Source organism: Pagrus pagrus (assembly GCF_965226575.1).
Source record: "Pagrus pagrus genome assembly, chromosome: 8".
Taxonomy (NCBI): Eukaryota; Metazoa; Chordata; class Actinopteri; order Spariformes; family Sparidae; genus Pagrus; species Pagrus pagrus.
This window is the reverse complement of record NC_140192.1, coordinates 26,966,769-26,993,194: the sequence shown is the minus strand read 5'-3', so window position 1 is coordinate 26,993,194 and position 26,426 is coordinate 26,966,769. Positions and strand designations below refer to the sequence as shown.

Here is a 26,426-nt window from a genome sequence, read left to right as displayed (position 1 = left end):
ATTAATCTCATGCAGTATTGAAGCTATGGTAGTCAGACTGAAGGCCCGCACCACCTTGTGGCCACATTAGTAAGTCTGCTATTGCAACTACTCTGCATAACACTGTAAGAATTTTTCAGATCCTTCCTGACCTCATATTTTGGGTGTTTTGGTCATTTTGCTAGCTAATTGGCACTACAGGCACAACTCCTACATGTTTAATATGGACATTTTAAGGCCGAATTCATACATTCAACCTTAATCTGTATGTCTGTATGTCATGTCAGATCAAGACAGTTTATTTTTATGAAATCTTTTTGATTTGGGGCTTCAAATGAACAACATACAACACACTATCTTTAGACCTTCAACTTGCAAAAGGAAACATTCAACAAAAATTACATGTTTAAGTAGGTATGAGCGAGTTCACCATTATCTGTATCTGTATCTGTATCTGTGTCTTTTCAGCAAACTAAAATAGCTGTATCTGTAGCCATATTAGGAATAACTTGTATTAAAACCGGAAGATGTTAAGCATGAAATTGATACTGGTTGATCAGAAGTTGCTATATTTATTATTCATGGGGAAAGTATTTACAGAATACCCTCAAAACTGCTCATTTTTATAAACGTGAATGAATGAACACCAGTCAGCTATGAGGATTTTCCTAATATTGAAACATTTTACTTGGATGATACTCTTATGATAATGATGATAATCTTATCTATACCGGATACTTGTTACTCACTCAATCTTAATTTCATTACCTCAGGAAGATTACCAGAAGAGATCATCTTCCAGGACAGCCCGTCCTCATCAGAAAAGGTCAACTGTGAAAGCAGATTTTTACATATGAAATGATATATAATACAAATATGGTCTACCATATTTACGTTTCTTGTTTTTTCAGGGACCTCTAGTGACTGTAGTAATTATTATGGCAGCAAAGGAGGAAGTCAGGCAAGTTGTCTAAAGCACAAGAAAGTCTGCTTAAGGAGGAGGTTGGGGATGGATTGTCAGGTTAAACAAGCACAGGACTTTCACTCATGGCACCGCTGGTCATGTCCAGTGTGCAATCAAAGGTCAACAGTGAGCTATTTTAAATTACTAACAAAGTAAAATGACATCAAGTACATCCAAACTACGATGATTCCTAAACCTAACAAGACTACATGCATACGATACGGTCCAGTATGCCTGTCAATGGCACACTACAAAGGTCATGTTTTAGCTGGCAATCCACCTACTCGTCGTTTCGGTGTGAGGATGTGTTGTCCAGGATGGACAGATATGATGAAATATATCTTGAACCTGAAAGCATCATTGTTACTGTTTCATATTCAGTCAACAATAAAAAATCAAAAACAGTCTTCGTTGGTCATAGACTTTATTCGACATGTGCATGTTTTAATAACATACTCATTATCACATAATATAGCTACATTGCATATAACATCAAATATTCTTCTTTTTTTATACATCTAATTCAATAATCCACCATGATTTATTTTATGATCAACAAAAATCTCAGCTTTTTGATTCTTGCACTTACATTTATGATGCACGTTTTTAAATCTGGCAGGCATCGACTGACAATCAGTTCCACTCAAATTTGTAAGGACTTAAATCTTTTCACAATGATTATACAATGCATTTAGAAAACAATAAAACTTAGCTGTAACAAAGGAAATAATGTACATTCACAGTCAAATATATCCACCATAAATAATGTAAGAAAGAATCTGTGAATATCAAAAACATAAATGCATAAAACTACTTCTTTGCATTGCTGTCACAGCTCATCCTGTCAGGCTCAAGAGGTGCCAAATGGTATGTCTTAATATGGCGACGAAGCCTCTGAGTGACAAGATGACATTTTTCAAAGTTAACCATCCATGCTAATTGTGATGGCTCATTTTCATAAATTACACACTCAGTGTAACAATTACACAAAGCTGCTCTTAATGATTCTCTTGGCTGTAGGCTGTACCACGATAAATCTGACAGTCATGCACTGACACTGAGTCACTGTAAAGTTTAAAAATGAAGCCCTGAATCACTAATGCATAAACTGACAAGCCCCAGATAGTCCTGCCTCATAGAAAAAATAAAGCATTTACAAAATAATTTAAACAAAAATGCCAAAGTTTCAAAAATAAAGCTTAAAGAGTTTAGAGACACACATAATACCAACAAGCACAAATAGCAGCAGGGGATAAAGGTGACAATCTGCATCACTCACATCTATTTGGTTTGACCAGTTACAGAACAACATTCACACATTTATGCACTATTGAGCACAAGGGGTCACTGTGGCTACACAAATAGACTGATAAACACAGGCAGTATGGAGAATCTGCAGGGGAACCAGGGCTCCTTTATACTTTTTTGGCTCATGGGTCTTCTCTAAAAAGCATGATATTGCCATACTACGTCAACATTGAATGGAAAGCACTCCTTCTGGAAGACATTTTTTTAGTGCCTGGAAACAGAGTTGTTTTCAGTAACAGTTTCGAATTTTTTAGAGTTGTGATCAAAGAAAGGGTTGTCAGTGCAAAGGAGGGGTGGCAGGGAGTGCTAAAACCTACTGCAGAGGTGCATCCCACGGTTGACATTCCTATACTTTTACATTATTTAGTTTCTTTATTGTATAGCCTCTTCAAAGTGTGAGCCCAGGAGGCATATATGGAAGCAGAAACTCTGCTGCACCAAATGATGCAAACTGAAGGCCGACTTGAGTGCAAAATGACAATGCACTGACCTACTGCTAAACCCTGATATAATCCACTAACTTATTGTACATCCATTAAATTCATAGCTGGTTTACAGTCAGTGTGTATACATTACATAGCTTTGAAATCAAGGGAATATGAAATGAAACTGTCATTTTCCACGAACAGTTGTCAACCCTGCTTATGCTGTATTCTACTGTGCTGCACCCACAACAGACCCAGCAGCACCCCAGGGTGGGACCACTGAATTGCTGCTTTGTCACGTGGCAGGTGGATAAACCTGAAAATATTGACCCCATACCTCAGTCAGTGTCACTGTATTCAAGTATAATTTTGCAGTATCCTCTGTGTGCAAAAGCATTTGAATGATTCATGATAATAAAAAAAACATTCTACCTCATTAAAATGCATGCTTTCCCTTCATTATTGGTAAATGACCACAATAAAACCGTAATGGAAGACCCTCACCAACATACAAGTGTCACAATCAATTGGACATCCCTGAGACAACTCCATTTGATCTGACGGTCTTGTCTGTGTAAGGCATGCGTTCAAGGTGGAGAGCTTTCAGGCTTTTTGTTCTTGTGCGACGAAAAGAAACTGGAAGAAAAAAGTGGCAGCAACAACATACTCACAACACCTACTAGGTTACTCTGCTAGCTAGCTAATTCAACTACATGTGACAACACAGTTACAAGCGCCAATGTCAGGGGTTGGAAAATGCAACCATTGCCTCCTGTTGACATGCAGCTAAGACATCACCATGAGCAGTCAAGAGATCTAGCATTAGCTAAACACTGGACATCCTATGTGCGCGGCTGTGCTGAGTTAGGGACTGTACAAAAAGTATTAGGGGCAGAGGGGGGCAGAAGTCAGGTAGTCTAACTTTTTTGGGAGAGCAGGGGAAGGTATTTTTTCTAAGCCTATATTTCTATTCTGTTTCATATTTTATGTTTGTGACAATATTAGATAGAAAGAGATCAAATAGTTAAATTGAAAAGATGACTTTAATGTGGGTCACGGAGGTGCATTTTCTCCTTTGCAGAGGATATGTAACCTTGTGCTCCAGATGGTTTGTTACGCAGAACCATCTGGTAGTCATCCTTGGAAACTGTTTGGAAAAAGGTCAGGCACTTTTAAAAAGATACTTGGCAGGTGATTGAACAAAGTTCAACCATTCAGATCAACAGTAGGGGATCATTACGACCAGCTGAAGCTGTTGACAAATCAATCTCTTGCCAAAGCCGGTCGGAAGAAGAGCAAAACATTGTTCTTTGCTCTTCTTTCAATCAAATATACTCTCCAGTTCTAATATAACTGATGCTATAGCTTCTACGCTAACCTCTTTTTAAACAAACGGATGCTTCTCTCACTGGTGTTCACACATTGCTGCCTGTTGTTAATAGTCTTTAGGACACTGATGGCTTGACTTTCTGGTTTGAACCACTGTGGGATAATGGATTCACAAGATCACATGATCTCACAAATCCAGCTACGTCACAATGTAAGCAACGGTGAGTTGTTGTATTTTCACTGTTTTGTATATTCAGCACACCTCCCCAGCCCTATCATTTTCATACAGTCCCTTAATTGATTTGGTCGGTCAGCAAACCAACCAAAAATCAAACATAAAGATCACAATGACTTTACAGCACCAACAAACAAGTGGCAGCAGTATTTTGTTCCATATTTTTGTGTATGTGTTCATGCATAAACAGGCTTCTGTAAGGTGTTGTTTTGTGTGACACAATGACTTAAACTTGAGGCGAGGCAAGGAATGTTTCAGGCGTCAGTGCCTGAATTTACTCTGTGTTCTACTTTTTGTTCATTTAAAATATTTTAACTTTTTAGGCAGTGGGTGTCAAGTGTGTACATTTTCATCTCAGGGTCAATGCACATGAATTGGAGACGGCATCCTGTTGGTCCTTGATCATTGGGGGGAATATGCCCTTCAGTTTGCCTGTCCATCTTTCTGTCAGTAGGAGGAGGGGAGAGGGGGGCTTATGCCGTCTCAGTCTGAGAAGAGACTGGCAAAAGATTTGCGTAGATTGCGTATGGTTTCAGCCTTCACCTCATCCTGGCTAAGGCTGGCTCGTGGCGCTGGGGTTTCTGGAATGTTGAAGGTATTGGTAAGAGACTGGGACTTGCTATAAAGAGAGGAAAATGGCAATAGAGGAGAGGAAGAGGCTATTAAAGTCATGCAGCAAACCCATGGAATGGAAAGACTGGAGCACGGCAAGACAAAGAGAGAGAGAGACTGGAGAGGAAAGGCTCTGTAAAAGATGATAAAAGCGCATTCCTTCCTTACAGTCATTCAGTATTACCTTATCATTTCAAGGTAGCTTTGATATGATATGAATAGTGAATGACTTGTCTGGATGCAAAGTAATGCATGTTGTGTCAGGGACTGATGACAAGTACTTTATGACTCTATTTCAAGAGAGTATAATGCAATATAATTCATAAAATCCAAAATCTGGATTATGTGTGTCATTTGTCCATGAAAACCATCACAATGTATCGAGCACTAAGGTAGAAGCAGTCACACAGATTCTTTTTGGATCAAAAGCCAACGGAAAATGTTCTAAAGCATTCACAAATACAGAAGAAATGTATGTGTACTTGTATAGCTTTGATAGTTTGTTTGATATCTTAACTCAAAACAAGTTCTATAAGTTGTTGGTAGAAATAAATGCAGTTTTTTGAATGTAGCTTTGTCTTTTATTTTCTTTTAAATATAATTCACCTTGCATTATACATTAGGAAAGTATTTTGATTATATGCCACAATAAAATTAAATATTGTCTATTTTTCATTTGACAGCATATTTGATAATGGAAAATCCCACTATTGGTAGATAGAAGAGGATAATTAAAATTACTCTATATCACAGGGTGTCAAATAACTCTTGATAAACAAACACAGAAGGAACTACTACTTCTGGCTGCAGAAACAATTCACAATGCCCATCGTTTGTTCCTACAGTGACAGTGACATTGCTGGCTAGCTAGCTAGTCCTGTTGTTAAACAATGATATTTACTATTTGTCAACCATACCCAATGTTATTGACTTTGAATCTTGCAAGCATAACATTAGCTTTCTGGCTAAAAGCTGAGCCGAAGGGTTCAATCAGCTGAGCGGACTACTTTATCTGGGGTTGTCAAGTAATATCTAAATTTAGTCCTGTTTACTGGAGTAGAGAACAATGTTGTCATTGCATATGAACCTTATGGGATGTTATAAATTGTTCCAGCAATTAGTCAAACCCTCAGCAGCTTTGGTAACTGACCATGGTATTGGAGGGTTGTGACAGTTCTGGTTTTTATCCCTTACTGATATGACAAATTATTAAAAACAAAACGACTAAAGGTTTCTTAAAGTTGAAAAACTGCAGAGTAATTAACTATATCAATTGTTATTTTTCTGTATATCCTTGCTACAAAGAGGAAAAAATATTAAAAAGTTGGATTTAGAGAATTTGGTCTCCTGCATCCTGAAACATGTGACAGATGTGATAGATTCATTATGGTTTTGAACAACTGCAAGCCAGCTTCCGCTTGTTGTTTTAGCGTATCACATTCTCTCCAGGTGATCTGAAAATGTTATGTTTTGTGAAACGGCTGTTGGAGGACGTAAATACATAAGGATCGATAAATCATGCACATTCAGGCAGATCGCGGAAGAGATTTTTCCAATGTGGCATGCCAATCTTAATGCAGGCAAAAAGTAAGAAAGAATCTCCTCTTTAGGTCAAGTGCAAAGTTCATTTAATGAAAAATGAGAGGAAACTGATCCCACGTCATTTATCATATATAGTTACTTACTTTAGTTGTGGGGAGCCGCCCACAGTCGGGTTGTCCTGACTGGGCTTCTGAGGGGGCTGAGGCTTTTGCTGCAGTGGGGGGCGTCCACCCGGGCCCCCTTGGCCTTGAGCAGCAGGTCGTGGCTGCTGGGTGGTCGGTGCTCCAGGACGACCCTGCTGACCAGCCCTCTGTGGCCCTCCCTGTGACTGCTGCCTAGGGGGCTGGGCAGGCCTCTGCTGCTGGCCTGCTGGAGGTTTCTGGCCTGCAGACGGTTTCTGCTGCTGGGTGACAGACTGTTGCCTCTGAGTTTGAGGTGAACCTCCCTGGCTTCTCTGAGGAGAGCCCTGGCCAGAGGGAGGTCTCTGGCCTTGAGTAGCTCCCTGACCTGGTGGCCGTTGCTGAGCTGCAGGTCCTTGGCTAGCCTTAGTCTGGGCAATGGGCTCAGCGGGAACAGGGCTGGCAGATTGCTGGGACTGTGCGGGAGGTTGGCCTTGAGGTTGTGGGCGCTGCTGAGATGGGGGACTTTGACCACCTACAGGAGAAAAATGAAATAAGCCATGACACTCACTTTCCTAATACCCTTGGGGATAAAGAAAATAATTTTTGTCACTGTAAAACGTTTCTTACCCTGAGGTGAGGGGCGCTGTTGAGCCTGTGGTACTCTGGGCTGTGAGACAGGCTGAGGAGACACTGCTTTCTATGAAACACACAGGGGTTTAAAGGGCAGAGAATAAATATTTATCGAAAGTAGAAAGTGATAGAAAATAATATTCCAAATAATTTCTATGTAAAGACGCTCTGCCACAACATGTAAGACATCCTCCATTGCAGGAATGCGAAATGATGCCAGTGCGGGATGTTTTACTACTTCTGCCTTTCTCGTCCATTGTCTCATAGGTGATATCTGATTAGAATGAGACCGCCTCAGATCTCTTTATCAAGTCTATAGTCCCCCAGGGATCAGTGCTTAGCCCATTACTATTCAATTTTATGTTGTCTTTTAATCATATGACCATAAATGTGACATAAATCTCCACTTCTACGCTGATATGTACCCATTGAGCATGGCATCTATCCTTGAAAGTGCTTGTCTGATAACTCATAAGTATATGTCAGCTTATTCAATGCACCTGAATGCAAAATACTGTAAGACTGAGATGTTGAGTATTGGTCCAGTCCGATATAGAAATGCATTTTCAGACATTACTGTAAAGTTTGATGGCTTCAATATCACAGAATCAGACTTATACAAATATTGGTGTTGGACCTGTTTGTATCATTTGAATCAATAATTTGATCATATTAACATCCAGGCATAGATTATCTAGTGATAGTAACACTACCACTAGATAATGTCAGCAAGGAAGTTGTTGAATACTAATGTTCGCTGTTCTAACTAATACAAATTGTTAAATAATGCAAATTAAGCGTTTACTGTATTAAGTATTGACTATCTGTGGTTTGAGCACCTGTGTCGGCTGTCCTGCTGAAGAGCTGTGTGGTACAAACTGGTTCATCTTAGAAATCACCAGCTCTGCAATCTGAACGCGATCTTCATCCTGTTGGTCCCCAATTAGTGGCATCGAACAGTCATCAACCTAAAAATCAACAAGATGATGGCTTTCATGGATTCCTTTTCTGTTTACAGACAAACATTCCCTTGATATCATTATACTGCCTGCCCGTACCTCTATGATGTAGTCCTTGCCATCTTTACCATGTAGAGCCTCCACAGCACAGATATCCAACCCTCCAAAAATGTCAGCACAAGAGTCCACCCACATTCTGTACCTGCAAGAACATGTTAAACAGATCTATAATAGTGCGGGGTGACATTACAGGATTTACTGTTTCTCATCTCATCTGCATTTAAGAGCTCTTACTTGTCTGACATGGCCACCTGCTCAAGCATAGATGAGCCAGTGTTGGTTTTCCAGTTGCCAGAAATTGATGTTCTCCTGTTAATTAAAATTAAAACATAATTTTCATGTTAAACAACCTTAATTTAATAAAGTAACAGTGTGAAGGTTGAAACGGAAGAGAGTAGAATCCTAATTTCACTCACATGTAAGCTTTGTAGTTGTCGCCAATCTTCTGGATGCGGACATCATACTTTGCATCAATGAAGGGCTCAGATGTGGCGTAAGTCTTGGTCAGTGCCACAACACTGGCAATATCTTGAAAATCGTATTGATTGTCCACTTTTACCTGGGGTAGCAATCAAAATATAAATATACCGGCATATATATAGGTCCCAGAAATATTGTGTTTACATCGAATAGTGTAAACATTCCAATACTACCTTTCCCATTCCTGAGTGAGCATGACCCATCTTTACCACTACAGGGAAGCGGGGGGAGGTAATCTGTAACAACAGCATTATCACATACTCATTTATCACATAAATGAACTTCAGTGGAGTACTCTAGTGATTAAAAGCACTGATAAATTAATCAATTTAAATCAAACAGGAAATGACAAATTGCACCTTGCTTCTATTTTTGCAGGGAATTCTGATTCATATTGATGGCTTGAAAGCCAGCCGAGTACTGTCAGCCTGTGACTGCAGGGGTGGAGATGACTGCTCTGCACCAACAGACTTGGTATAATGTAATGACTCTGACTTGGCACACAAATCACCAAAAAAAAAAAAACTCTGTCTCTGCCTGGAACACAAAAAAACAAGACACTCCCTAGAAAATTAGATTGGTCTCAGCTGCCACATGAGACTGAATATTGACACGGAAGTGAATTAGCTCCTAAAACGTGACCCTTTAAGACCTGTCCGTGTGTGTGTGTCTCTTTAAGGGTTGCTTAGCATCAATACATACCCATCAGCACAGGCGGAAAGGGGGGAGGAGAAAGAGGAGGAGAGCAGATGGCAAAGAACTCACCATTTCCTTGTGGTTTGGATAGTAAACCTGTTCAATCAGTGGGAACTCCTCTGGGCCCAGTTGCTTGTGGAGTCTAGACATCTGAGCAAACTGAAATAAACACAAATACGGGGGATTTGTAATCCAAAACAAAGTTTAACATGTTTATGTAGCTGAATTTAATGTGCAATATGGTTTTAAAATACTTACTACTAATACTAAAATACAATGTAGCCTATACTGTAGACTCTAAGGCTGCAGCTAGTGTTTATTTTCATTGACTTCTGTTGATTCTTTTCTTCATTAATCAATTAGTTGTCTTTAAAGGTCTTTCCCACAACCCAAGATGACGCCTTAAATATCTTGTTTCTCCCACAAACCAAAGATATTCAGTTCACTATCAAAGAGGAATGAAGAAACCAGAAAATATTCACTTGTGAGAGACTTTTTTTGCGTCAATTAGTCAAATTGACGCATCAGTTATCAAAAGAACAACCTATAGTTGGAACAGAAAACATGTCACATGTCAAGTTATGTTTAAATAAAAAGCAAGGTTTGTGCTCTTGATAGAATTCAAGGACTTGTAAAAGGCAAATTATGGCACCCCAACCCAAAGCACAAACACCTTCTTCCAGAATCGCTTACTGCACCTTTACTTTTACCTTTACTCTTTACTTACCACCCATGGTTTGTCACAGAAGTTGTAAACAGAGTGCAAAGAGTTCACACTTGGCAGGCCAGCGTACTGCAGTCCGATCACCATGTTCCGGTGGTCTCCATTCTTGTCCATGCTGAAGGCATGCTGTCTGATCAGCACAAAGTCTGGCTTAATGGATCTAAGACAGAGGACATTAGCAAAATATTAAACTGTGTTTCAAACTGAGCAGTTATGAGGTACTTTCATCAGGATAGACTTCAACATAACCTCAAACTTGCAGCAGCACTGTGGACTGTGTTCTTAAAGGGACAGTTCACCCAAAATTCAGTCATTACATACAGCTATGTAATTTAAGTCTCAGGAAGTCCCGAGATCCCAAATTGATTGGAAAAGATGTTATTTACGCCCTTAATGCAGGTCAAGCTCGTGCACCCACTTCAGATGCGGTGCATGCTAACGCTTTTAGCTTGGCAGGTATAATAAAGTTTTTGTCCTTAAAAGGGTGTAAATAAAGTTGCTTCACATTAATTTGGGATGTGGGGGCTTCCAGAGATTACGATCGTGCAGGATGAGCAGTATGGAGCCATTTCATGTTTTTTGGTTGTTGTTTTTTAGGATTAAAACAAGTCCCCAGCTACATTAGTTGTTTAGGAGAATGAAGCAAAACTGTGCAGCTCCAGAAATGTTTTGTGGACTACGGAACTTCACCCAACTTTCCATCATCATGAAGGTGAGTAGATACTGACCAAATTTTCATCTTTGGGTGAACTGTTCCCTTTACTAGAAATATTTTACAGAGTACTTACTTGGTAACCTTATGGCCGCCCCTGATCGCATCAATGTTCACGTTGTAGGAGCCTATGGAATTGGCCACCAGGTTGATTTCAGAGAACTCTGCCTAAAAGGACAACAGCATGGTTAATCCTCATCGAACACTTCGATCAGAGCAGGAGAACGGATGATGACTCCCTACTCCACATGAGCCAGGTTGAACATGGTATAATTATAAGACAGCAGACTTTATCTGAAGTGTGTTCTTCCTGCTAAGGGGCCACAGGGGAAATAATGGAAACGCAAGCGCAACATGAAGTAGAGGGACAAAAATAGGAAGAGTGGAAAGTGCCTCAGGCTAAGAATGAGATTTTAAACTTTGAGAGTCTCTTCAAAGTGCTGTTGGGTGGATTACAGCATAAATAGCCAGTGGCACTTGTATTAATAAATATTCTTATGAGGCTTCAGTTTACAAGTCACACACAACTGAGTATTGGTCAGCTGTTACGTTACACAAACAGCTGATTTATCTTTATAAGAGATTGCAATAAAATGCATTCAGAATGGTTTTGTGGAGGCATCTGTCAAACAAAATATAATTTTCTTAATCCAGTGTCAGGAGAACAAATCAATGAATGAATGCAGCAGTCCCCCTCTTCTACAAATACTCATTAGTGACCTGGACCTGGAGTGACATTTATCATTCTAAGGACTCTGTATGAACGCGGTAATGGCTTCCATTGTGGTGGATAATTTATTTAAAAAACATGAATTATTTCATGTTATTATCGAGCCTGTTGTTGACCAGTGTAGCTCAAATGCAAGGGGACAAATTAGTAAGGGTTACTCAACAAAATGACCCGACAAGACACATGAAACTCCCTCAGAAAATAAAGGTTTGAAACCAAAAAAGTGAAGATAAATGATGCATAATATTTCTAGGGGCACATTTTCCATTGACAATTTATAGCTGCTTTTGCTTTTAGAGAGAATCGTGACCAGAAGTAAATACAATCAACTCATACTACAATAATGTTGTCATCTAAAGAGGTGGAAGCTAAACTGTTCAGAAACAAGATCTTATATAAATAGATCACAGGCAGTGAGGCACCGCACAACACAAAATATTCTGATGAAAGAATGATGTAACATCCCTCCATTTGAAGTTCAATGTCTGGTCATGAGTCTAAGTAAAGCTTGGGTCATTTCTTTCAACAAGTCCAGCCTCTGCGGTCTGTATTTCAGTTTCCCGTCCTTCTGGAGGGATGTAAAGTTGCACAGTCGGACAGAATCCAGCAAAGAGTTATGAAGAGATGTGAAACCTACCTGTTCTACCTTGATGTCATATTCTCCGTGGACCTTCCTTCCTCTGAAGACCTTTACCCTGCATGTGAGATGAGGATTTGAATCCAGTTGTTGTTCACATGGAGACACAAAACATGAATTTCATTTTGCAAATGTTCTCCTGTAATTGACAGCTGACATTCTCTCCAGCATTTGCGAAACATTTTCAAAACTCTGAGAATACTCCTCCTCAAATAAGCTGACAACAATGGAAGAAAATGCTATTTTTCACAGACACAGTAATCTATTAGAGGCAGTATGCTGCATAATTACTCTCCCTGCTGGCAGTGCATCAGGATTAGGCTGTTTCAGCCTTTTTAGATACACCTTGCAACATAAACAAAACGGTCAAGCTAAATCAGGAGGACTATCTAACATGAACTGGACATAAGGAGGACATACTGATCCTTGCATTTTACATCCATCCTATGAAACATAAATATCCACATCTCCTGGCAGTTCTGACAGAGCAAGAGAAGCACATAGTCTCTGTGGTGTGATGGTGCACACATCTGCCTGGTGTATTATCATCTAGGGTGTCATTCAGAGACAGGAGTGCGGTGTTTCATCGCCTGAGACTAATAATAATGCATTATGCACACTGGTGTAGAGGCTTGGTTTCCCTGGTGCATGCATTTTTCTTGTGCAGAACTGGTCCTTACATCACCTCGATTTGAACAAAAAAAAACCTGCCTCATCATGGTACCAGCCTAGGTATTGGCATCGTTTTCATCATTTTATTGGCAGAATCCAACATTACTTCGACACAAGCAACAGCTGATCGTCTAATGAAAATGGCTTCTCTGCCTTCAGTCTGTTGCGCTCTTTGCCAGGGCACCACTAGCGCACAGACCTGCAAGGTGTTTCTGTTGTGAGCCTAACGGGCTGTTACACGTGATATATCTCCCAGCACTGGATGAATCATATGACCTTCTAGATGTTAAGGCCACTGCAACCCACGGTCTGGCACACATTTCTGTCTAGACGAGGCACCGCGCTGGCGATGCGCACTGCTCTTACCAGTCGGTCTGCTGGTCGTCGATAACCAAGAGGATCTTGGCACTGCTGGAGACTCCTGCCCGGTCCGCCGCCTCGGATAAGGTCGCAGCCGCAGCAGCTGTGGTCTGTTTGACAGCATTGGATATGGATGAGAAGAAGCCGGAGCCTCCACCTGCTGCAGGCTGCGGCTGGCTGGTGGACTGGCGCCTCTCCGACGGCCCTGGCGACACTGCGGGGCTTTGCTGCGGCGGCTCGGGGCGTTGGAGATCGGTCATGTAGCCATTGGGCAGGTTGGACATGAAATTGCTGTCCGAGAGTCGTCGACGCAGGTAGTTCATGATGGAGACTTAATAAAATGACGGAAAGGGGTGTCCAGAGATCCTCAAAGTGGATGCTTATACTTACAAGTTCAGGGAGAAAACGGAATGACTAGGCTACTTTCCCATGTGCAGATGTGGCATCAATGTTGCCTAAAGAGAAACGAGCCTTGTGTTATCGATCAGGAGCAGAATTCTGATATCTGATTACAGGATCCTGCTGAGGAATCGTGACTGAGTCGCTTAAGGAATTAGCAAACCATCACACAACCTCTTGGTTTAAGATGGAAAAATGAGGGTGCACACGACTGACTCAAATGAAATCAATTACTTTCACCATTAAATCTGATTTATAGCCAATTTTCTTCACAAACAGGCAAATCAAAGCGACCTCTGATCAGGAGCAAGTGTCATGATAACAAGCCTACCTGGGAGTGTATCGAGCACTGATCCGCCCCAAAGGATGAGGTGATGATGCCTTATTATGATCTCTCACAGGAAAGCCAGCGTATGCGTGTCTCTCATGTCCTGTGTGCGGGCGGGCAGGCCGAGCATCGGGCTTGAACCTGTGAGATGGAAGCTACAGTCCTTCCTGCATCACCGCCGTTCTCCCTGTCCTTCCACTCAAGCCCCAGTTTTTTCCGTCTGCCTGCCCTGCGTCACTCCCAGTCATCCGGAGGGAAGGGAGCCTGAGAGGCTGGACCACAGTAGAGCTAGGCGGGGTGAGGTGCGGCACTTCCGGGTGTTGCTTTCAAAATAAGACATGTTGATGGGCTGAAGATGTTTTTGTATTTTAATTCTAAGGTGAGTCTTGACAATCTAATTGGATTTCAGGATGTGGTTAATAGTAACAAACTGTAGTTCCGAACAGGGTGATGTATTTCTGTGTTTTGAGTTGTATTAAAGGGAATATTACAACACTTCCTGTGTCGTTCAGTGTGCCTGTGTGTGACTTGACGCAGCTCTGTGTTGGGATATGATGGTGGTGCTGATGAGGACAGGGTGACACAGGGGCGTCGCTCACTGTCAGACATGAGCCTGCTGTTGACTCCACGGGGTGCACACGGGTGTTGATGTGATGCTGCTTCCTGCTGCGGCCAGTGAAGCAGCAGTGGATGATCGGCTCTCAGGACGCTGACACATGGTGTTACTTTTGATTTTCAGTCAATACAGGTCGTGAGATGCGCCATCTGTTGGTGACACACAGAGCAAGTGATCAACACAGCCCCCCGGGGAGCCCCTGGCCCGTACTATGGAAGCTGACTGATGGACACTGATAAACATTCCTCAGCGCACTTCTTACATCAACCAGTAGAGTCAGTGTTGTGTCAGATTACTGTGAAATGTGGTCTCTTTACATATTACATGGCAATTGTGTAATTAGTAATCCACTGCATTTAAAAAAATGTAACATCTGAATACTTTTGGAGTAGGCCTACATCAAAATCAAACATTTAAAATATTGCACCTACAGTATGCTTACTATACCTGACCTATATTATACTATATTGGTTCTAAATTTAGGGATCGGGACCCTTGAGGGGTTTTTTCAGGGGTTGGCAGATATTGTTGGCCTTCAAATAGATTTATTGGGTGTGTTTAAGAGAGTCAAAGTGTGTGCACATGAGTCCTCATTGAACAAACACACATGTTTTGGTACTGTCAGGGTGTGATGAGTCCCGGGGTTGGGGATGGGGGGGGGTAACACTGATACTATTTCTACTTCTTGCCCTCTAAAAAGATCCACTATACTGCTGCCTATACTTTTTTTAATAGAAAAAAAATGGATGGCTCTGTTTGTCAAACACACTTTTCACGACATAATCGTGGGAAAAAAATCATCAATTTTGCCATAATCAAATATGCGATCAAGTAATCCATGAAAACATAACTATAATCAAACTACAGAGTTATTGAGCTTTTTCAAATGAAATCTGAAGTACTTGGTCCATTGACTCTGTTTCTACACAGCCCTGAGTGCTGCTGTTCACATTGTAATAAAACAATTCAGTATATTGTTGGGAAATATTTGTTACAAGACATTTCGGTATCATATAAAAGCTTAAAGAGACATTTAAAGACTTTTTCATGACAAAATAATCGTCATTTAAAAATGTTTTGACAAGATAATTATGTATATTTAAATTTTGATGCAGACTATGTCTTTTTAAATTTGTTTATTTAGCAGTTCATACATTTAGAGACTAATCCATTGCCTTCATGTTTACACTACACCTTTCAAGTTCAGTCCAAAAATTCTGCCTCTCTGGTTGAGTCATTTGTCAACATGTCTCAGTACGACTGCTGTGCAGACACAGTGGTGGGAACACATTCACTCACAGAGCAGCAACACACTCTACAAAGCAAAGCTCTAAAGTCTTTGTTGATTTTATTAACAATATCACGATTACATTATTTACTCAACAGTAGTGTACGGCTTACGTTTTGTCAGGTTAATACCTGGTGGTTTCAGTCCCGGTTGAATAAAAAATATCTTGTTACGTAATCATTTTAATGAATCCACTTACCGATAAATAATTAATCATGAGCTGAATACTAATGTTCCTGTTGCAGTGTTAACACTTGAGCCTTCTACTACTAAGAAGATCCACGTCACAACCTCTCATATGGAGTATCACATCATGTTGGGGATTGTGCAAACAGCTGGATCAGACAAAGATGAGTACTATTTCTTGTGTATTGAAACAAACATTTTTGCTGCACTTTGTTTCTCTTTTTCAGCATGAAGAGCAAATTATTTGGTCATTGTGCCAGTACAGACATAAACAAAACAACCGGAAGAGATCACTCTTAGCTGTTTGACGTGCAGACGACAAATAATGCTACAAATCAAGAACAACTGTCACACACTCACAGATTCCACACATACTAAACCCAGATTTGCATGTTTAAGGAAGGACTCTGCCAGTGACCAGACGTGTTTTCAAAATGAGTACAACATGTTTGCCATTCTTTGATGAAATGCATACACAGGACCCAAGTGCAGGTAATGATGGAATTCAAGTTATGACTTGGGGTGGCACTGTTGAGCTTAGATTGAGTTCAGCATCACACTTTTCATGCATGTATTCACAGTAAGACCTTTATATGTGCAGCTCTTTCACATTTTTGAACCAATCACTTTGTTGGGACATTAAACAGCCTGAAACAAAATAATGTGTCAGCCAATACTATGGCAGCACAGAGGATCAGTTTTCTCAATTAATTTAACCATGATCCATCATAAACATGTAATTGATATGTCTGTATATGTCATATATCCCCATAATTATTCTGTGAGCAATGTCACACAGTATCTATAGTGAGTGGCCTCCAAAGACTTCCTACGTGTGGCCAAACTCCTCAGTGTGCTCAGGCGAGATTGTTCTCATGGCAGCAGCATTTCCAGGACTTAGGAGTCTTTGTCTGGCCATCAACAAAAGCCTTTGGATTACTGGTGAGGCAGGCTCACAGTGCAGCTGCGTGCGTGTATGGGCAGGTCAGTGGAATGACTGGAGCTCCGGTGGGCTAAGAGCTCGAAAAAATGCGGTTTGGTGAGATTGCAGATTAGGTGGGAGGGAGGGGAGGTGAGGGGAGGGGGACAGGTGCTGACTGCATGGAGGGAAACAAAAGACACACTTCACTTTGTTCAGAGAAATCTTAAAAAACTGTGTGATGAACATGATTCAAGACCAAAGAGGTGAATATTTTGTGATGATAATCTTGTACAAAAGAAAGTGTTGAATAAAGCCAGAAGCTTCTTAAAACAGTGTGGATTCTGTGGTACTCTACTGACATTCACCACTTTCTACCTGTGAGACAGGCTGACCCGTGAGCTCATTCCGCCCTCAGGACAATAACAACGCTGAACGGCTTCTTGATTGGCTGAGACGGTAGCCAATCTGAACGCGAGGACTGAGTCACAGGGAAGCCATTGCACCTATCTGCACCCACCTGATACTTTACCTGTCTGAGCTCAGTCCCAGCATCTCATTACCTGTCCAATACAATCTCAAACTGAGGCTCATTGTGTGCTGTGAGATCCAGCAGTCAAGGTGTTCCTCTGTGTTTGGCTTCAGAAAGATAAGGAGTCATGGCTGTGGCTAATTTCCAATACATTACTCGGATGAGCAGCGGCTTCAAGGTCTACATTTTAGAAGGTAAGATTGATCATTACTTTTATTTTCATGCTACTTTACCCCAATCAGTTGAATGAATTTTCTGCTGTAGTTGTGCTATAACACCTAAATATCACAGGTTTGTGTGCTAAGATCCTTATGTCATGACCTTTTAATATTATAACCGTATATCTTATATTATACTGCTTATTACAGTGTCATTTGCCTTTTTTGTTTTTCACATGATATTTATGTATAAACTGTTTAAAATGGAAAGAGACGTGACAGTGACATGAAAACTAACAGGGACTATTAAAATATACATTGTGAAATATGTTTAGTTTATTTATCAAAAAGGAAAAAAATAAGTAGATTTCATACAGGACATCTACTGAGACTGAAGAATAAATGACTCTCTATTAAAACTAATATTGAACTCATTTAAATTGTGTTTTCGCTCACAACTATCCCGTGTTTCTGTTATATATCCATAATCTGATTCAACGCAGCAAAACAGAAGGTCAGGCAGTGTAGTCCTGCTGGTAAGAAGGAAGAAATATCCATGCCCGAGGCATTAGAAAATCAGCATAGGTGTGGTTATACCTCCCCCTCCACAATGGCACTGTGCTCACAGGTGTTGGAGTGTTCACCCAGCAGGTAATGTGGATTGGGGCGCGAAGCCACTGTGAACAGCTTTTATTGTTCTTCCAGTGACAAACAGCATCAGCCCATTGTTAGATTTCAATAAGGTGCTCCATGTAAGTGTGACCTCTTTTAAAACCCACAATGACAGATTTGAATATAGTTGAAGGAGCATTGGAGGACTCCCGCTGCCCCATCAGTGTCTATTTCCAAGTGTTAACTAAGCATACAGTCAAACAATGGGCCACAGTGCAATTATGCTGCCATTACATTTTCAAACAAAGCTTTGTGTTTTGACTGTATGCGTGACTGCTTGGAACATGATGTGCAGCAGTAGCTCATGTTGAGTTCATGGATTGAGTTGGGGTTGAGTTCATGGATAAAAATATAACTTCTTTTTTTTGCTTTGAGTCAAATTTGGTAAGTGTTATAAATTCACCTAAAATCATTTAACTTAGAATTCATATTTCAATTTGTCTTCTTCAACACATCAGTGACATCATCAGCTTCCTCTTCTTGATGTGTTTCAACTTGTGTAGTTGCAGAAAAGCCCAGTGTGTATTCTCCCTGATGGCCCGTTCACAAACGGGTGCCGCCCAAGACGGGGTCCTTCAAACACTAGGCTGTTAGATATGTGGCACACATCCATAACAGAACCTGTTGATTGTGCCCTTTAGACTGTGTGACAGGGCTGATTGCCAACATTATGCAGAAAAACAACATTTACCGTTAGCATTGAATCAGCTGTGGAGTGTTGTAAGCCTCACTGATCAGGTAGATCGGGTTCTACGAGTTAACGGAGTTTACAATTAACGGTGACAAAAAAACATTTTCCCACGAATAGTAGTCATGCAGGTTGATGTCACGGATCAAAACAAGTAGTTACTCACCACTGAGTGACACACTGTTACAACTGTAGTAAAATCATCACTGCCAGTAACTGGCCATCCTTCTGGCAACAGTCTTCTTCTTGAGAAAATGAGCCTAAACAAACCTGCTTATTCTAAACTTGAATTTTATGTTTTTCAGGTCAGCCTCACCTCAGAAGCGAAGACAGATACAGACACATGACAAATGACCGACCTCGAGTCCCAACGGTTTATCCAATGAAACGCAAGCGCAGCCACGAGAGAGGCCTGACATTGGAAGAAAGGTTTGTGAAACAGTTGTGCTCATTTTTCCAACGATAATTGAACATTTTAAACCATGATTGATCAAATATAAATCCTGTCAATGAGATGTGACATTTTCTGATGATTTCATGTTTCAGGCGAGAGCGGGCGCTGAGCAGGAGCAGTGGTAGAGCTGCCCAGAGAGCAGCACCAGCACCGGCGGTGTTTAACAGGCCTCAGAGCCCCACATCCACTTGGAGTCCAACACCAAGCCCCACCAGCCCTCTGCCCACCCATGTGTACTACGCACCGGTCATGGATGAACCACTCGCCCTCATCAAGAAACCAAGAAAAGACCCTGAAAACACAGAGGAGAAGACTAAAAGCTCTGCTGCCACTCAAATCCAGGTAATTCACCTGCAAACACTGTGTAGTGCAGGATGTTTGGGCTGTCAGAACTCAAGTACAGTGGCATCACTGCACGTCCCTTTGTTGTCTGAGTGTAGCTCGAGGCTAACCACAGCGGTGGTACATCTCCCACCTGTAGTCAGTGAATCCAACAGCACAGACATTCTTCCTCCAAGAGTGCATACAGGCCTAAGCTTGTCGGTGCTATGCAATCCAGCAGGATTCAGGAAGAAAATGTGAGCAATGGAGGGAGGAATGCCATCAACAAGACCAAACAGACTGCTCCCTCTTTGACCTGCATATGCCACCACACTGGGAGTGATCTGTTTTTCATAGGCCAAACCCAACCAGTTTAATCAGTCTTCAAATCATTTGGGTTTTTCTAATTGAACATTGTACGCTATTTGTGGTAATGGGACGAATTGCACATTGAGGTTTAGGTGATAGTAATCATTTTGTGGGATAAAAAGAGAGACATAAAGCAGGTATGCTGTGGTATGAATGAATGAAGTCCTTTCTCTATGTCTTTTCATGTAATTAATGACTCATCTTCTTTTGGTTTATGTCTTCAGATGCGTCCCTCTGTGATCACTTGCGTCTCCTCGTTAAGAAACCCTTCCTGCAGGCCTGAGGTTCACAGAGGCCATTCATCAGGTCAGTCTCACACTCCTGTGAATGAGTTAATCCACTAGACGGTCCCTCCCTAATCGTCACTCACGTGTCATATTACAGACATCCACTCACTTTTACTGACTCACTGAAGGTGTGTATTTGATGTTTCATCCATTCATCCTTTCTCTTACAGTGGTTCCCAAATCCACCTACGACCACGTGGTCGAGGAGCATTTCCAGAGGAGCCTCGGAGCGAACTACCAGAAAGCTCGCTCCCAGCAGCTCTCCATCAGCCTGTCTGTCGACGACCACTTCGCCAAGGCACTGGGTGACAAGTGGCTGCAGATCAAATCCAAGTCTTCCTCCTGTTCCTCCACACCGCCCAGCAGTCCGAGTGTTACTCACTCCCCAACCTACAGCCACAGCTCAAATCAGTCCCGCAAAGAGTCCACCAGCAGCTCATCGCCCACCTCAAGCCACTGGTCTGTCATTTGAATCAGAAATGATCCCTGAAGTGGGAAGAAACTTTACTTTTTAACATTTCACTGCGTGCAGCTCTGCTTATTGAGCGATGGAAATGCCAGCGCTGGTGGTGAGAGCTAACAGATCCAGGAGTGCTGTCACTTTGGACTTCGATGTGTCCAAATTTAAGACACACAGACGAATGTAGCATGAATGGGACGTCCTTGTTTTGTTACATTTCTTCTCTCTGCTTGTCGATAGCATCTGAGATACAGTGGATGGTGATGTGGGAGGATTTGAAAAATCTGCCAAATGATCCTTTACATTTCTTTTTCATTTTGTGTCATTCTTTTATGCAGCCTGAATGCCACAGTTTTGTTGTATTATATTTATATTCTGATACATCTGGGTTTCTTATAGTCTAACTGACTCACCTATCTGCTGTAAGATATAATGCTTAAAAGCTGTACACAAAACAAAGACTCTTCAAAAGATCTTGAAAAAATAAAATCTCAAAAATTCTTTCATAGTTTTGTGTGTGGTCGTCATTTGTTTTGTATCATCTGACAAATCTTTTGTCTGTTTCAATCTTGGAAATTTTTGTTTTAGGATATCACAAAATGAACAAAACTCACTTTCAAAGGTCGTCAATTCACCTTGTAAAAATGGGTTGGGTTTACCAGACAACCTAATTTGGAGTGAGTCAGTTCTCGTCTGCACCACGTCCGGTGCTCACACGGCGTTTTACATGGAGCCTTGTTGCCACACACTGTGTGGAAATTAAATGGATGTATGAGCAACACATTCGGGACTTTTTCCTGTAAGTTTGAGGGAATGTAGGCTGCATGTTGCAGCAGGCACCAGGCCTTGTGTTCTGACATTCCTGTCTCCTGAGAAAATGACTCTGTAAGATCCTACAGATCCTGTTTGGCAAGGGATAGGAGGGAGGGAAGCGGGGAAGGAAGGGTTGGGCTAATATAGGCCTGAGCATGAGAACCAGTCGAGCTCTTCAGTTACTTATTTGCATGTCCTATCTTGTCTAACTTTAAACACGATAAGCCACATTTTTAAAAGAAAATCCAAAGCTTCTGTCTTTGAAATTACAGAGTTGGTCAATTTTAAAGAGGTGGGAAATAACCGTAATGTGCTCACAAGTTGAACAACATGAGAGGAAAGTTGTAAATCATGTAGGGGAAATGTGTATTTAATGTGTTAACAGAATAATTGTTAAGATAAATCGTTAAACGTGGACAAGCTTACGCTATAGGGTGGTTTGAGTTGAGACATCTGCACAAAACCTCTTAAAATCCACCATACAGTAACAAAGAATGTACGTCAAACAGACTTGTCCACACACAAAGGAGCAAACAACAACCAAACTGCTGGTTATTACTTTTCCTCATTAAGTGTTAAAACTGGTATTTCCACATGAGGTGTACTCATTAACCAGTGTAACCTGAACAGGGGCATTGATGCCATCTAGAGGCCCTTGGGTAAACCTCAAACAGCCAACTGCGTCACTGACAACTGGTCTCACGTTGCATGATGAACAGCTCAGGCAGCTAAAAACACAGCCCCGCCACTAAACGTGTTGTTGTGGGCCAAATGTTGCCTGACAGAGTGACCTTTAGAAACTAAACAGAGAGAGAAAGAGAAAGGGAGAGACAATACTTTACCACTAGGAGGCGACTCCATTACAGGTTCTTACAGCTGCACGCCACACTTCATTCATATGCTCTTAATCCACTTCAAATCTTATTTAGCAATACTACAATGGACAGGGGCGAGGCTGCATGAGTAATGACCTTGCACCATTTGCAGTTTAAAGGTTCTTAACTTATATTTTTTTAAACACCTTTATCTGTTTAAAGATAAAGAAACTCTTTGTTCGATGCACTAAGCCACAATTATGCAAAAGTTTGTGTTATAAAATAAATAAAAAAGTGTTCAGCTATTGAGCGATGCTGTCTAGTACAACTGAGTTGAAAGAGGCTGTCATGAGAATGAGAAGAGAAAAAACTTCTCAAGCTGCTCCGCAACAAATGCACATTGTTGTTTGAGGCAACAATAAAAGATAATTATGATTCTAAATACCTCAAACATGACAGAAAACAACATTTAACTCAATTTGACTGCGGCAGTGGTAATTAAGTTTGGACTACAGTTTAGAGGATTGGCCCGAGCCCTCTGGGAAAATTCTTGCACTTTGTCTTGTCTGTCGAGAGTAAGATCACTATCAACAAAGCATGAAGCATTTTGTAAATAACTGAAATTACAGCTGTAATCTCATGAGAACATGATTGCATGGAATGATTTTTTCTCTGATGGGGAGCAGAGCATGATTCATTTCCAAGCTTCTGGTTCAACCTCTTTGTATCTAAATGATCAAAGATCTGGGATAATTGTTTAAATGATAATTGTTCGGTCGTGAACCGCTGGGTGGCAGCTTTATTTAACCCACAATAGCAATTGGATATGATTTGAATCAAGCCCTTTAAAGCAGCTTTATGCTTACTCGTAGTTTTTGGACATGTGAACTGCTGTTAACGCAGCTGCATTTCATGTAACATCAACGGAGACATTTTAATAGACACCAAACCCTCACAAGCGTTTGTCACAAACATTATCCCAGTTATATAACAGCACAACAAATGTTTTTCTGTGTTTTTTTAGGATAAAACCAGACTTAAAAAGAAAAAGCAGCAACAACAAAGAATCCACAAACACTTTTTGTTATCATAAACTAAAAAGAACTACATCAGCTGAGTCGCAAGAATAAAATGTTGACATCCTGCATATCATATTAACATTGATACAATATGTGTCATATCACTTTCATCTTACATGTATATGAGCTGACTTTCGTGTTGGCATGAGGAGCAGGAGACGGTGGTAGCCTGACAGCTGGGAGAAAACGAGAAAACATTGTTCGAAACCACTGGAATTTTTTAAGGAGACAAAGACATTTCCAAGCCATGTTAGTGGCAACAAAACCAGACATTTTTGACGACACATCTGGACATTTTACTGCTGTGTTGGTGGCAAGAAAAGGGAAATTTTTGCAAGATGTTGGGACGTTTTCAGGCTGTGTTAGCTGCAACAAATACATATTATTGACGAGATATCCAGACATTTACCTGCTCTGTTACTGCCAACAGAATCAGACATTTTTGATGAGATGTCGGGACAACACCAGATTTTTTTATGACAAGATGTCACAATATTTTAGAGCCATGTTAGCGCCAACAACACCTAACCCAAACAAACAGCTGTGTGCCTAAACCTAACCTAGACATGTAAAGTTTCAATACGTCAGTTGTTTGCTGACACTTACATTGACCACTCTTGGGCAACAGAGGGTATGCATAGCTGATACATTAGTAAATACTGAATTGGGAATTGAATTAGGATTTGGTTTTAATATCCGGCATCTTATTTAAAAATCAAATTGAGCTCTCTGTAAGTGGAGGCTTCAGTAAAGGTAATAGTGTCTGTGTTGTACAGTATATGTTTTGGCACCGTCCTTCACAAGTTAATGTTTGGCCACACATTTCTTACTCTCTGGATGTCAGTGTAGCTGATCTGAGCTGAAGAAAGCTTGACAAGAAATTCAGCTTACCAACATCAACTGATGGAACACTTGTTTAATATGACACAGGATGTGCTCGCTGCCCCCTTTTTTCTGACGAGCTCATACAAACAACTCAGAAATATGCAGATTTTCTGCCACTTTCACATTTATTTCCTCTAGCAGCGTGAGTCACAGAGATTTGGACCTGTCACATGCTCTGGAAAGGTCAAAATGTTCCAAACGATCCAAACGACATCATCCAGCAGACACTTAATAAATGAGTAATGAAGAGGAACTCATCAGCAGATTTGGAGGCAATGTAGCATCTCGGAAAAAGAGTAAATTCTGCTGACAGTGAAGGCGGCCTGTCAGGCTGGAGGAGTTTCTCAGTAAAGTGAGTACTCATAACAGGTTGATGAGTAACATCCTGTAGTATGTGACTGTTGCTTTGCGTTCACCTGCGTACACCTGCTTCCTGGGCTGTGCACACAACAGGTGATCTCACATCAACTGAACTTTCATATTGTAGCAGAATGCATATTTCTGTGGAGGGTATTCTTAAACATTCTTGTGGAAAGAGATGGACGAGGAGAAAGAGACTCAGGGAAAGGAACAAGACTTTCTTTAAAAGTCTATAAAAGGAAAGGAAACGTTTTTATAACGTTAAACGATCAGTCATTTTCTCATCAGTCCACAGTTACATCTGGAGTTTCACAGCAAAACAGTGCTGCAATATTCTGCTAAACAACACAGAAGGCTCTGAAATTGACAGCCAGTGGCATTTGCTTGTAAATGTGAAGCTGTTACTCAGAATTTTGTGTTGTTTGTGCACCCCTTAAATACACAGTAGCTTTAGAGCTTCAAAGGATATAGTCACCCAAAAATAAAAATGTTGTCATTATCTTCTCGCCCCCATGCTGATGAAGTGAATGAAGTTTCGCAATCCACAAAACATTTCTGGAGCTTGACGGCAAAACAACAACTGAAGTAGCTCGGGACTTGTTTTAACGCGTAAATAAACAATAAAAAAATAAAAAAACATAAAATGGCTCCATACAGGTCATCCAGCGTAATCCAAGTCTGAGATCTCACATTGATTTGAAAAGACATTATTTACACCCTTCTTCAGCCCAGATCTTGACTGTAGCTGCTAAGCTAAAAGCGTTAGTGTGCACAACATCTGAGGTGGGTGCACAAGTTCAACCATGAGGATGTTAATGACATGTTTTCAAATTAATTTGGGCCCTTGGGACTTCCAGACACTTGGATTAGGCTGACAGAGCCATTTTATGTTTATTTTTATTTTTTCTATGCTTTAGAACAAGTCCCCAGATAGGTCAGTTGTTTCAAAAAAGATGCTGCAACGCTGTTTTGCTGTGAAGCTCCAGAAATGTTTTGTGAACTACGAAACCTGCCTGACTTTCCATCGGCATGGGGCTGCATTTTAACTTTGGTGTACTTTTCCTTTAAAAATATGCTACTTTGGCTCTATATCTGTAAAGTTACTAGTAACTACATTTTAATAAATGAAGTGGAGTTAGATTTCTGGGTGAACTGCTCTTTTAATTGGAATAAAAACAGGAAGTTTGGCCGGTAGGTGGCACCAGAGCGGAGGCCATGCTGTCATCACCTGTGGTCACTTCATTAAATAACAATCAGCTCATTAAGCACGTGTTTCCTATTTGTACTTCCACGAAAGAAGCAACACCGGGCCTATAGATAGTTTCGAGGAATATTATGGGAACATTACTCCGATTACATAATAAACAACACACCCTGATTACCACAAACACACCGTAGCCCAAAATGTTTCCTCCCCTCCCTCAGCACCATGAGCAGGATATATTTAGGCAGAAACAAAGGACATTTCTGTGTCTCCGCGGTGGTGAGGGGAAAACATCATTTGGGGATTTCAGGTTGAAATGAACACAACTGTAATTATTCCTCCGTGCCAACAAGCAGCTACACATTAACTTGAGACAGCAGAGGTCTCATGACTGGAGAGGCGTGTACTGAGGGCTGC

At 41.0% G+C, this 26,426-nt stretch overlaps 2 protein-coding genes across 3 annotated transcripts; one reads left to right on the top strand and one right to left on the bottom strand.

The window, feature by feature from the left end:
- Positions 1–1,350: 1,350 nt before the first annotated feature.
- syn1 (synapsin I) lies at positions 1,351–14,195 on the bottom strand. Of its 2 annotated transcripts, none has more exons than XM_084359816.1 (14): positions 13,907–14,195; positions 13,183–13,631; positions 12,145–12,202; positions 10,854–10,945; positions 10,069–10,225; positions 9,411–9,500; positions 8,819–8,881; positions 8,582–8,724; positions 8,400–8,474; positions 8,205–8,307; positions 7,986–8,114; positions 7,144–7,213; positions 6,538–7,048; positions 1,351–4,859 (listed from the first exon to the last, which is right to left on the bottom strand). In XM_084359816.1, exons 2-14 carry the CDS (start codon positions 13,497–13,499, stop codon positions 4,724–4,726), a joined length of 1,944 nt encoding a protein of 647 aa, XP_084215942.1. In that variant the 5' UTR covers positions 13,500–13,631; positions 13,907–14,195; the 3' UTR covers positions 1,351–4,723. The 2 variants fall into 2 exon arrangements, with proteins under 2 accessions (XP_084215942.1, XP_084215943.1); XM_084359817.1 differs by having other exon boundaries at positions 1,351–4,821; positions 13,907–14,194.
- Positions 14,196–17,473: 3,278 nt separating this feature from the next.
- vgll4l (vestigial like 4 like) lies at positions 17,474–21,354 on the top strand. Its single transcript, XM_084359502.1, has 5 exons — positions 17,474–17,638; positions 19,268–19,391; positions 19,509–19,758; positions 20,331–20,412; positions 20,564–21,354. The coding sequence occupies exons 1-5, from the start codon at positions 17,572–17,574 to the stop codon at positions 20,863–20,865; spliced, it is 825 nt and encodes a 274-aa protein (XP_084215628.1). The 5' UTR covers positions 17,474–17,571; the 3' UTR covers positions 20,866–21,354.
- Positions 21,355–26,426: the final 5,072 nt, after the last annotated feature.